Source organism: Hemicordylus capensis, chromosome 2 (assembly GCF_027244095.1).
Source record: "Hemicordylus capensis ecotype Gifberg chromosome 2, rHemCap1.1.pri, whole genome shotgun sequence".
NCBI classification, from domain to species: Eukaryota; Metazoa; Chordata; class Lepidosauria; order Squamata; family Cordylidae; genus Hemicordylus; species Hemicordylus capensis.
In genome coordinates, this window is record NC_069658.1 from 310,199,774 (window position 1) to 310,211,904 (window position 12,131).

Here is a 12,131-nt window from a genome sequence, read left to right on the forward strand (position 1 = left end):
ACTTGCCATTTTCCTTTCTCCAACATGTCATGGAGAAATTAATTGATGTTGGAAAACACATACAGGTCAGATATCATGTGGAGCATTGGTTAAAGCCACGCTTCGTGCAACATCTCTGAGCTTTGGAAACACACAATCCCTCCTCCTCCCATCCACATGAAAGCATCCATTTCTGCTCTAGGTTAAAATAAACCACTATCAGTGGTGACATCCAAATCCACTTACGTTGGTTTATTCTAGCCTACTTATATTAATCTGGTTCTATACCCAAGGTTTGGAGTAAGTTACAGATCTTAGCTTATATGAAGTAAGTAGTTTGGAATGAATGGAGATAAGGTGAATTTTGACATCACAACCAATTGGTTCACTTTAACCTAGAGCAAAAGTGGACATTTGCATGGGTTTGGGGGAGGGTATCATGTTCCTGAGGCTCAGAGATGTCACTTGGTGCCTGGCTTTAGCAGAGGTTCCACACAGCTTCTAAACCAGCTCACAGCTTTCATTCCTTTCTTTGTAGTCTTGTAGGACAGTCAATGTATTTTAGGATATCCCAGAAGAATGTGGTGAGTGGCTAGAAACATTGTAACTGAAAACCTCGACCTTATTGCCATTCGAGTCTATTCTCCATGCAGAAGGACTGTAATATATTAACCACATGGTCTCAGTATGCAAGCATGAACTATATCAACCACAAGTCTCATTCTGAATAACTTTCTAAGATATGCAGAGATGTATTAAACACTTGATAAATATTAGAACTGTGTGATAAAATTACTGGGATCAGTACAACTAGTAAATCAAGAAACTGGCTTAACTGAAGTATTGTTCTGAGTAAGACTTGTTTCTCTCTCTCCCAGAAATAATTTTCTAATATAAGTCCTAATTATGTAATGCTATAAATTTGTTTGACAGCTTGGATTATACAATACAGCTGGAATAACTGCTGGTCAAGGTCAACTCTAACATAAGAACACTAGAGTATTTTGTAAATGTATTGTTCTCTGTTAAGGTGGAGAACCTCATTGAATAAGTGACCTTTGACATGAAACCAAGAATAGTTGTTTCTTTATATATCAATCAGTGATTTTTCTCTCTAAGACAATGCACCCACCACAGTTATATTTCGACAGGCAGTAGAATGCTTTATAAGTGATGCAAAACATAACAAAGTGAAGGACAAGTTCTGTAGTATCTGCTGTAGCTATATAAAGGGGTCATTCACATTACCTACCAGGTGGGCAGATGGGTAGGGCGAAAGTTTCCCAAACCTTGCCTTCCCCCGCAGACGATTGGGTATTGCTTGGTGGGAGCACAGTGCACTCCCACACAATCAGCCCTGCTCTGTGTCATATGGAGCAGGACAGATCGATCTGAAACTGGGACTTTTTGTCTCGGCCTCCGTGAATCCCGCAATGCACCGCATGACACACACGATGCATTAGGGAATTCCCTGGAAGCAGCCCAGCTTGCACACAAACAAGTAGCCTGGGTTTAGGGAGTGTTCACTCCCTAAACCTTGGCTCGCAGGCAGGCTAGGTGGTGCTGGTCTACTGGGATCAGGCCTGATCCTGGCAGTTCTCACGCTCAGCCTAACCTAGGCTGGGTATGCCTAGCCTGGGTTAGGCTGCACCTGAGAACAGCCTCACGGTCTCTTCCAGATAACCATCTTTCATTATCAAGGTGTAATTCTGTTTTTATTGAGAGTTACATTACTGCCATCTCTGCTTGAGTACATTACTGCCACCTGAGACATGACTACATCTCCGTATTAATGCATTTCTTTATGCATAGGTTTCCTAAGAGATTATTTTATTTTTTAAAAATTTATTTTATTTAACATATTTTTATACTGCACAAAACTTATGTCTCTGGGTGGTTTACAACAAAATAAAAACAAAGTAAAACATTAGTTAAAACAAAAAGTTTAAAACACATTACAACAATTTAAATTTTTTAAAACCAGTATGTAGTTGGAGAGCTGATTCCTTTAATTTCAAATAGCCAAATACATGTATTATGGACATACTTTTCTATTTTATTTTTTTAAAAATTCTTTGTGCCACATCCATTGTGGGTTCTCTAACCTTCAGGAGCTGTGTGTCGATGCCTGTCTGTGTGGTGAACAGCAGTGTGTAGAAGTAATTGGTGAAAATTGGGGAACCTTCTTTGCACAAGTAGTAGTGCTTTCTGCTTGTACTATACCACTATGAACTTAATCCTTTGAAAATAATTGGTTTTTAATTAATAATAAAATTGATTAATTAATAAAAGCTAAACAAAAGCAACATGTTTAGATTTCTTTGTTTCCTAACATTCATTGTTCACAACATATTGCAAAGGAACTGCCTTCCATATTTTCTTGGATGTTTGTTTTATGTATTTATAACTGGTTTTATTATTCCCCATTTTAAATATCCTCAAAATAAAAGGTTTTAAAATAAAATCCTCAAAATAAAAGTTCTTTCTTACAACATAAGAAATAACACTTAAAGATAAAAGCAATATATCTTTGTTTTTAGTTATGTTGTAAGAAAGAGAGGATCTACAGTCTTCCATTGTTTTCCTTTAAAAAAAAGAGAAAAAGTTAAACCCTAAACTCTTTTACCAATTTTAACTTCTGCTGAAGTGTTTCTTTTTCTGTCACTGTCCTACCATATTGTTGGATTTTTGAAGATTAAAACTTATTTTAGACCCATTGACTCTGCATTAATTATGAAAGGAGATATATAGTGTATTCACAAAGTTAAGATGTCATGTCCGAATAAAGATAAAACCAAAATTCAAGAGAGCTGAATGGCTGCCTTCATGCCATTATAAGGGGTTGAACAATGTAGCTTTTATATTATATCTGTGTTCAGAGTAAAATACATTATACCAGGTTTTTCTTCTCCTTATAACTGTATGAAATCTTAAGTTTAAATTTATATGGCAGTATAACGCTGTAAAATGAAGAGAGACTAAACAGCGTGTGTGGGGAAACTCAGGCCGACTGTTCTGCCATTTGATAAATTGCACTTGGCAAGGCAGTTGATTAAGTATCCCCAGACATTGCTAAAGCACAGGGAGAATTGCTGTATTGTTCTTGATCCTGGAAGCAAGCTGGTGGTCTGGTACATGGTGCTGAATTCTCCTTCCCAATTGTGTACATGGGTGCACAACTTCATGGAGAAAGACTTTGTGTTGGGAAAAGTGCCGAGATTCATTCCTGGTTATCTATCAGGGCAGTTAAGACTGCCCTGAAATTCTGGATTTTCACAATCAGCTCCACAGGGCTCACTATTCCTGTAACTATAGGATCCTTGTGATTGTGTGAACCCAGCCAAAATAGCAATGCTATCGCAACTGCTTAGAAAGAAACATATTTATCCCTTTGTCCATCTGTTCTCTTTTAATGAGTTTGCTGTAGTGAATATTGGGCAAATTATAAATCTTCTAATAAGCTTCTGGATGAAATACTACATGGTTAGAATGGTTCTGGGAACTGCAGGTGGGCCAAATTAACTTTAGCAGGTTGATTTTAATCTCAGTGGCTGTGCTAAAGAGTTAGTGTTAACTAGGATTGCTGAAAAGAGAGCTGGTCTTGTGGTAGAAAGTATGACTTGTCCCATTAGCTAAGCAGGGTCCGCCCTGGTTGCATATGAAAAGGAGACTAGCAGTGTGAGCACTGTAAGATATTCCCCTTAGGGGATGGAGGCACTCTAAGAAGAGCAGAAGGTTCCAAGTTCCCTCCCTGGCATTTCCAAGATAAGGCTGAGAAAGATTCCTGCCTGAAACCTTGGAGAAGCTTCTGCCAGTTTGTGTAGATAATATTGAGCAAGATGGACCTATGGTATGTCTCAGTGTATGGCACCTTCCTATGTGCCTGAGCCCTGCAGAGCTGGCTGTGAGAACGTAGATTTCCCAGGCAATCTTGATCAAACTGCTGTGGTTGAATCACATTTGTGTTATCTATCCGAGTTAAATGCAATTTAACTACAGCAGTGAGACCAAGATTGCCTGGGAAATTCTCACAACCAGTTCTGCAAGGCTCAGCAATCCTGTTGTTTTTTTAAAAACCAGGATTGCTGTTACAAATGAACTGGAAACATGGATTTGTTAAGTTTGAGCTTAAAGGGAAGAAATTATTATATTTGTTGTGGATATAAGTAGTAGGGATGTACAAATCGATTCAGGTACAAAATGATTTGCACCAAAATCTAGCTGATTCGTGTGATTTGTAGGCAGAATAATCACCCCTTTATTCAATTGCCCAGATTGGGTACAAAACAAATCACGTCAGATTTGGACCCCCAAAAGTTGGTGATTTGGACCTCTGTTTTGTGGCCAAAATGGGTTGGGTGGTAGTGCCCAATGGGTGGAAGCTGCCATCCAAATTTCAAAGAAATTGGGCAAAGTGGTGATTTTTAACAATTTTTTGAAGTTGGCATGTCTCTGTGGCAGATTCGGGGCAGAAAAGGGGTTTCTGGGGAAGAAGAGTGGACCAGGTGGTAGTGCCCCAATGGGTGCCTGCTACCACCCAGATCTCAAAGAAATTGGTGAAAGAGGTGATTTTTAATTTTTTCTGAAGTCTGGGTGTCTTTAAGCTTCCCCCCCCCCGGGAATAATGGAGATATCAGCAGCCCCATAACTCCACTTGGGGGGCACCAGGGTGGTCCTGAGCGGGTTGTGGTGTAGTGCACATAGGGTGCCAACCAACCACAAGCCCATGGAGCACTGGGTTTTGTTGTTTTCAATGTCTGAGGTGTTCTGAGAGATACTCTCTTTTATGCCCCAAATCTGCCACAAAGACATGCCAACTTAATTTTTCTTAAAATCACCCCTTTGCCCAATTGCTCTGAAATCTGGGTGGTAGCTTCCATCCATTGAGCACTACCACCTACCCCACTTCTTTGCCTCCGGAACCCCCTTTTTGCCCCGAATTGATTCAGATTCAGAGAATTGGGGTACAAATCAAATCTGGGGTGATTGGGGGGGGCAGATTCAGACCCAAAACAAATCTGGGATGATCCGATTTGGGTACAGATGGAATAGAAAAAATTGATTCATGCACCTGTAATATGTAGTTGTCTCAGAGCCTATTCACACGATCATGAAAAAGAGGTTAGAAGGCAGTATACCCAGGTATTCAAGGTCATGTAATCCTTGGGAATCCCTCCAACACAGTTTGCTCAGAACTGGGTAAACCAGATCCTCTACCCTGTTTTTTTACCCAGCTAGGATGAAATGTGAGTGCTCCTACCATGGTGTTTTGGTAGTCTGGGTGCATTTGGCTTTGGCAGTAGGTCTCAGGAAGCAGGTCATGATTATAATAGAGTGCTTTGGCTTCAGGGGCTGGCATCTGTGGCTTGAAATGCCTTCAGTAGGGCTGGTCCCACCTCCTGCTCCTTTGTAGCCAATTGGGACAGCTGATGATATAATCAGCGTTGCATTCTACTGGCAGTGCAATACATTCTGGGATAGTTCTTTTGATCCTTGGAGGAGCAGCTCGTGATTTCAGTAATGCGGACTGCTGCTGCCTTGTCTGTGTGTTGACTTTGCAGACCCAGTCAAAGGTTCAACTCATCTGTGGCTACCAGGGTAGGAGTTCCCCCCGCCGCTGCTGCCGCCCCACCCTCACTCCCATATGCTTGTGTGAAAGGGCTCTTGATATTCAAGTCACCTTGGGCAAGAGACAACCCAACTCAATAGATACTAACCTTCTCTAGCTATTGCTATTGTTGCCTCCAAGGCTCATAACTCACATTTCCTTGTCAAAAGTTCCCAGACCATTCTCTTGTTCCTTAGTCATTTTTTTCACTCTGTTCCTTATTCAGCCTTTTAATGGAAAAATTCCAAGAGGCCAATCCTGGCACTGCCTCCGCCGCAAGCCTGGCTTTTTACCCCAAACCTTAACTGGGTTTCGAGGGCACAAGCATGCTCTCAACCCTAGGGCTGGGGTCATGTATGTGCTTGGGCTGAGTGAGCTGGGGCTGACTGCACACAGAGTTGAGGACCTAGAATGCCCGACTCATGGCATTCTCATAATGCACCACACTAATCATGGGATATCTGGAGGCTGGGGCTCATTTTACAGCCTCCAGGATGCTGCGCAGAGCCCATTGTGTGGGTGTGCGAGTTGCGTGGCTCGCTCCCGTGGTGAATCATATGGGTGGGGAAGGTAGATTCAACCCTGCCTTTCCCCCTGCCCACCCTCCCTACTGTAGAAATGGTTGTGTGAACAACCTCCAAATATAGAAAAAAGCTTCAAATTTAGCAAACACTGAACTGAAGATAATTTTGTAAAATCATGCTGCTTACATGATTTATTTTTAATTCCAGAATTAGGGGGCTTGACATTGCAGAAGGTAGTTTTTGTGCAGAACTGTAAACTTCCTGCTAATTCCCTGATCAGTCAGTCACTGAAGAAGAGTCTTTAAAGATGGCATTCATTCATTCATTCATTCATTCATTTATTTTAAAAACTTTTATACTGCCCTTCTAAAAGGCTCAGGGTGGTTTACATTAAAACACCATTAAAATCAATTAATAATTAAACAAAAATTATAAAACATAAAACAATGATTAACAATTAAAAACATCATAAAACAACAATTAAATAATCAAAACAATTTAAAAACAAGTTTTAAAAAGCTTTTATTTGGCTTAAGTGGCAGCATAAGGTTTCTTGGCATATACATATAAAACTAAAATATATGAACAAATAATATTTGCCTGTATGTGGATGCATAATGGAAACATGAAGGTTATAGTCTGTGGTGAAGTTAGCCTATTCTTTGTGGTTGTTCTGGCTGCTGTATTCAATGAATCGTGTCAGTTAGAAACCACAACTAGGTGGAGTTGTTTTGTGTCACATAGGAGCTGAACTATTAAGCCTCTTAGAAGGGCTTGTGCTGCTTTGACCAGCTTTAGTGTCATGTTCACCCTTGGGGTGTTTACACAATCAGACTATGAACCTTTGCAAGGGCATTGGGCCAGAAGTAATCTATAAATATACATTCTGTGACTGGGAGACCACGGCCTGAAACAGCATTTCATTTGCACTCTCTCACATCTGTCAGATCTATTTTGTGGTCTTTTCACACTATGGTTTTTTTTAAAAAAGCCTAGTTGTTGATTCTTAGAACTTTATAAGTGATTTTTATGTACTGTGTGTAAACATATAGGCAAAAACTGTATATGCTCCAGTAACTATGTTTGTTGGGAAGATGCATATAGGATTCATTCTGTCCTATTGGCTCATTGATTATTTTCTTATTTTAACTTATTCCAAAATATGTTCACAGGGCTTTTCAGTAAAATCTGTAGCCATTTAAGCTCCACTATGCACCTAGGGAGTCATATGTACAAAATGACTCGCTTTATTCGTGTTTTTCTTCCGTCACCAGAACATTGCTTACTTTACCATACTTTCCCTACTAACACATTGAGTTGCTTCAGCTTCCATTGTGTATGGGGCTTTGTGAAGTTGTCAGAAGCTGTTTTGTTATGTGGAACAAGAACAGTGAGGATGCTCTTTACTGACAGCAGTCAGTGTGGTGGATGAGTTCTTGTCATGAGTAATGAGTTTCAAGGCAGCACAAACTCAGCAATCTAGCCTTCTTATAATAAGAGATATTATAACCCCCAGAAGCAAACAGCTGCCCTGATTTCAGAGATTGCTACAGTTGCTCTAGGCAACCCTGGCTCAGGTCAGTGTTCCGATCCTGCCTGGTGAAACCTATTGAAAACTCAGCACTGCACTGTAGCATCTTGGACTGTCACCCTGAAAAAATCTGAAATGCTCAGTCACCTTTGAGAAATAGACAGGCATTCTTCTCTTTCTCCACCCTTCAGCAGAATAGTAACATGTACCAAGTTTAACTTCAGGCTTGGAATCTCAAAAAAACCACAAACCCAAATCCTTGATCATAGATTGGTATCACACACTGGGTCATGTGAAGAGTCTTCAGTTTATCAGCACTTTACACTACTGGTGAGTGGGATCACAATATCATTACCTCCTCCTGTGAAACAGAAGGCCATGAAATTCTGCTCACCATGTGGATATTTGCATGTATTCTGAACAGTAAAATATGTTGATGGTTAGATAAGTTCTTTCTTGCAAAGTTCTTATTTTTCAAAGGTCTTAAAAGATCTGTTGTATAGCTGTGTCTCTTAATAGGATTTTTATCAAAGAAGCCTGCAGCCAGAATATTGTGTGATTAGTGCAAATCAGTATATAGAATTCTGTCCCCACTCTGGCTACCACTGCTTCTTGACTTTCATTGCCAGGTCACAGTGCTGCAGTGACAGCAGAAATCACAACTGGCAGAAAGCCATCCATTAAGTAAGCACTGTGAGATTTCTTTCTTCAGAGATACTCTATGTCATTAACTCTTTCTGTCCATATCTCCTCTGTCCATTTCCTCAAGCCTCTATCTACCCTTCTGTTATGTTCCTGTTTAAACATAATGGGCTGGATGAGGAATATTATGTTCCTGTAAGGAACATAATAGAAGGGTAGATAGAGGCTTGAGGAAAAGGGCAGAGGAGCTAAGGGATGGGGGCCTCAGAGGTAAAGTGTCTGAAGAAGGGGTATAGAGAAGGTAATGTTTTGAGTAACATGATTTCCCCCATTCCTTAGCTTCTCTGCTTCCTAAGACTTCTTCTCAGCCTTCCTCAGAAAATTAGTCCTACAGGGGAGAAATTTTTATACTGTCCAAACTGACAACATACCCTTTCTTCACAGAATTAGGCTGCCAAGGCTCTGACAGTTTCATTTCCTGGAGCTGTAAAAGAACCATCTTCTTATGTTTCTATGTAAACCACTTTGAGGATATTTTTTGTTGAAAAATGGTATATAAATAAAACAAAATTATTGACTAAGATATATGTTTGTTTAATTATGAAACAAAGGTTTGCCTCTGAATTTAGCTTAGATGCAGCCACGCTAGAGCTAGATTAGGAATACAAATATTTTTGATACACATTATTCAGTTCATTGTGCTTGCATTGAAACAGAGGACTTGTAGTAATATTTGACATTTTTAGAAATATTTTCACTAACCTTTGTTTAAATTATTTATAGTTGATGAATATAATGGTTTAGAATCAAAAATCTCAGTGTGTAAGCAGAGGAGTGTGGCTGATTTTTCTCTCTCCTGTCCATATCCTCCTGCACCATTGAAAACCAGCTCCAGATGCAGGCTTTCCTGAATGACCTTTTAAGCAGCCAAAGATGTGGTGACAGCGGCCAACCTTCCACACAGCAGAATGCAGTCGTTAGGGACCCATCAGAGCTGCTGCACATGTGACAGGCAGCCCTGACAGTGTTGCACAACTGGGCTTTCCAGAATGGTTTTTTAAGAGAATGAAGGGATGTAGAGGTGGTGATAGTGACAGGCATTCCACGCAGCAGAATGCTGTCGTTAGAGACCCATTGGGATTGCTGTACATGTGTCAGGCAGCCCTGACAATGTTGCACAGCTGGGCAGTTGAGAGTTGACTTAAAACAGTGTTCACGCAGTTATGCAATGCTGCTTCCATTGTTTCTAATTGAAGTGGCACTGCACCATCTCATGTGATTGATTAAGTGCCGAAAAGTCGGTGTCGACTCTTAGCGACCACATAGATAGATTCTCTCCAGGATGATCTGTCTTCAATTTGGCCTTTAAGGTCTCTCAGTGGTGCATTCATTGCTGCTGTGATTGAGTCCATCCACCTTGCTGCCGGACGTCCTCTTTTTCTCTTTCCTTCAACTTTCCACAGCATTATGGACTTCTCAAGGGAGCTGGGTTTTTGCATGTGTCTGAAGTATGATAGTTTGAGCATGGTCATTTGTGCCTTGAGTGAAAATTCTGAATTGATTTGTTCTATGATCCTTTTGTTGGTTGGTTGTCCATGGTATCCTCAAAAGTCTTCTCCAGCACCAAAGTTCAAAAGTGTCAATACTTTTTCTATCTTGCTTCTTCATAGTTTCATCCATAAAGTGTCATGGGAAAAACCATTGTCCGAACGATTCTAATCTTTGTAGGTATAGATGCTGCATTTACACTGTCTCAAATCATTGCACAATTTCTCTGTTGCGCAACACTGTTGGGGCTGCCTGTCATGTGCTGTACACTGTTACCTCTAAGGAGTGCGTATGTGTGTGCACTCACAAGTTTTTGGATGCCTGCTCAGTTCATTTTAGATCCCGCTCAGGTTAAATCAGGAAAGCTCCATTCTGAATGAATATGTGCACACACTGCCTTGATACTGCCACCCAGAACAAAACTCATTCCACGCAGAGATGAAAAAAAATAGAGGGACCACTGGTGCAGTAGCCCTGATGGGTCCCTAATGACATCATTTTGCTGTGTGGAATGTTGGCCACTGGTAAGAAGCAGTTCAAATGTTAAAATGACACGGGGAAACCCAGTTTCAAAACTCCACTCAGCCATGATTTTATTTATTTATTTATTTATTTAATTGTTGAATTTCTATACTGCCTTTCATTAAAAACAACCCCAAGGCAGTTTACAAAAGTTAAAAACATACAATAAAAATGACAATTAAAATATTAAGCTAAAAATATAAAACTAATCTAATATAAAAACTATAAAATACAAGCATAAAAACACATAGACACAAGAGTATGATGCTTACTAGGTGACACTAAGCTAGTCATATTTTCTCAGCCAACTTACCACACAGTGTTGCTATGAGGATAAAGTGGTGGTGGGAAGAACCTTGTATGCTGCTCTTAGTTTTTTTAAATTTTATTATTATTTATTTTATTAATCAAATTTGTACACCGTCTCAAACTTTCATCTCTGGGCGGTTAACAATAACCTACTTTTTTTGGAGGAAGAGCAGAATAAAAATGTGTAAAAATTTCTATACATGGTGTAGATGGTGTAAAATTAGTGGGCCTTCTCTACTCTCCCCCATGTAAGTGCTCCCTGCCTGCTATAGCAGAATCTGTGGATCATAATCTGTTAGTAACAAGTAATATTGTTTTGAATTGCAGGACAGAAAGCTGACGAAAGTGGAAAGGCAGAGATTTAAAGAGGAAGCAGAGATGTTGAAAGGTCTTCAGCACCCAAACATTGTTAGGTTTTATGACTTTTGGGAATCATGTTTGAAAGGAAAGAAGTGCATTGTGCTGGTGACAGAACTGATGACCTCTGGGACCCTGAAAACGTGAGTACTAGTGACGGTTGGTGATTTTCACAGTTAGCCGGACAATATGTTAGGGTAAATCACTTGCCTTATCTGAGAAAAGTTAGTTATTGTGGCCTGACTTCCCCTGCCACCACTGCAGTCTCCTTCTTCAATTTACCCTGAAAATCATGGTGTTGGTGGTTGCCTTCTTCTTCACAAACCCTGCTAGATCCAGCTCTACCCATCCACACACACAGCCATCCACTTCACATTGCTTCTCTTTCTTTGAAGTTCATTGTCTGAGACTCTACGCCCTTCTGCACTTTTGTGTTGCTATTGTATAGAATTCTCTTGGCTCCCACTCAAGTTTCATTTCAGATCTTGATTCCCGGCTCTGCTAACACATCTACCTTGCTGATTGGTGACACCAACATTCATCTGAATAATCCCGCAGATGCAACTGCTTCCTGGGTCCTTCCCTTTTAACCTCTTTCTTTGATCTCTTGTTTTGGAAAGACTCCACCGCACATGGCTTTGGGCACTTCCTTGATCTTGTTTTCACCAAGAATTGGTCTGTCTCTGACTCTCTGCTATGGAATCCCCCTACGTCTACCTACCTCTATCTTATCACAGCGTAGTATATAGCCCACCCTCCACAAATCCTGCTTCCTGCTCCTTGCATGACCTTCAGTCCTTGATACAACAATCCAAAGCATTGTCCACTTCAATCTCCTCTGCCACTTCTGTATCCTGCTAGTCTGGAAGCTAACCACTGGGTTTGAATTGTTCCCCCATAGGACGCTACCATGTCAGACCATTGGTTCAGCTGGCTGAGTGTTGTCTATCCTGACTGATAGGCGCTTTGGATTTTCAGACATGTGTCTTTCCCAGCCCTACCTGGAGGTGCCAGGGATTGAATCTGGAACTTTCTGAACACAAGCCATGTGCTGCATGACTGAGCAGTGCCCGTCCCCCCATGTATTCCCTAGTATGATTCCTCAGAGTTG

At 40.6% G+C, this 12,131-nt stretch overlaps 1 protein-coding gene across 11 annotated transcripts in view; it reads left to right on the forward strand.

The window, feature by feature from the left end:
- Positions 1 to 12,131, forward strand: part of WNK2 (WNK lysine deficient protein kinase 2) — a 192,612-nt gene that overhangs the window by 50,192 nt on the left and 130,289 nt on the right. For all 11 annotated transcript variants that reach the window (XR_008315133.1, XM_053290478.1, XM_053290472.1 and 8 more), the window contains exon 3: positions 10,991 to 11,163. Coding sequence is in view for 10 of the 11 variants with exons in the window: in XM_053290478.1 (XP_053146453.1) it covers positions 10,991 to 11,163 (173 nt within the window). In the remaining variant the exon portion in view is untranslated. The remainder of the gene's footprint in view (positions 1 to 10,990; positions 11,164 to 12,131) is intronic.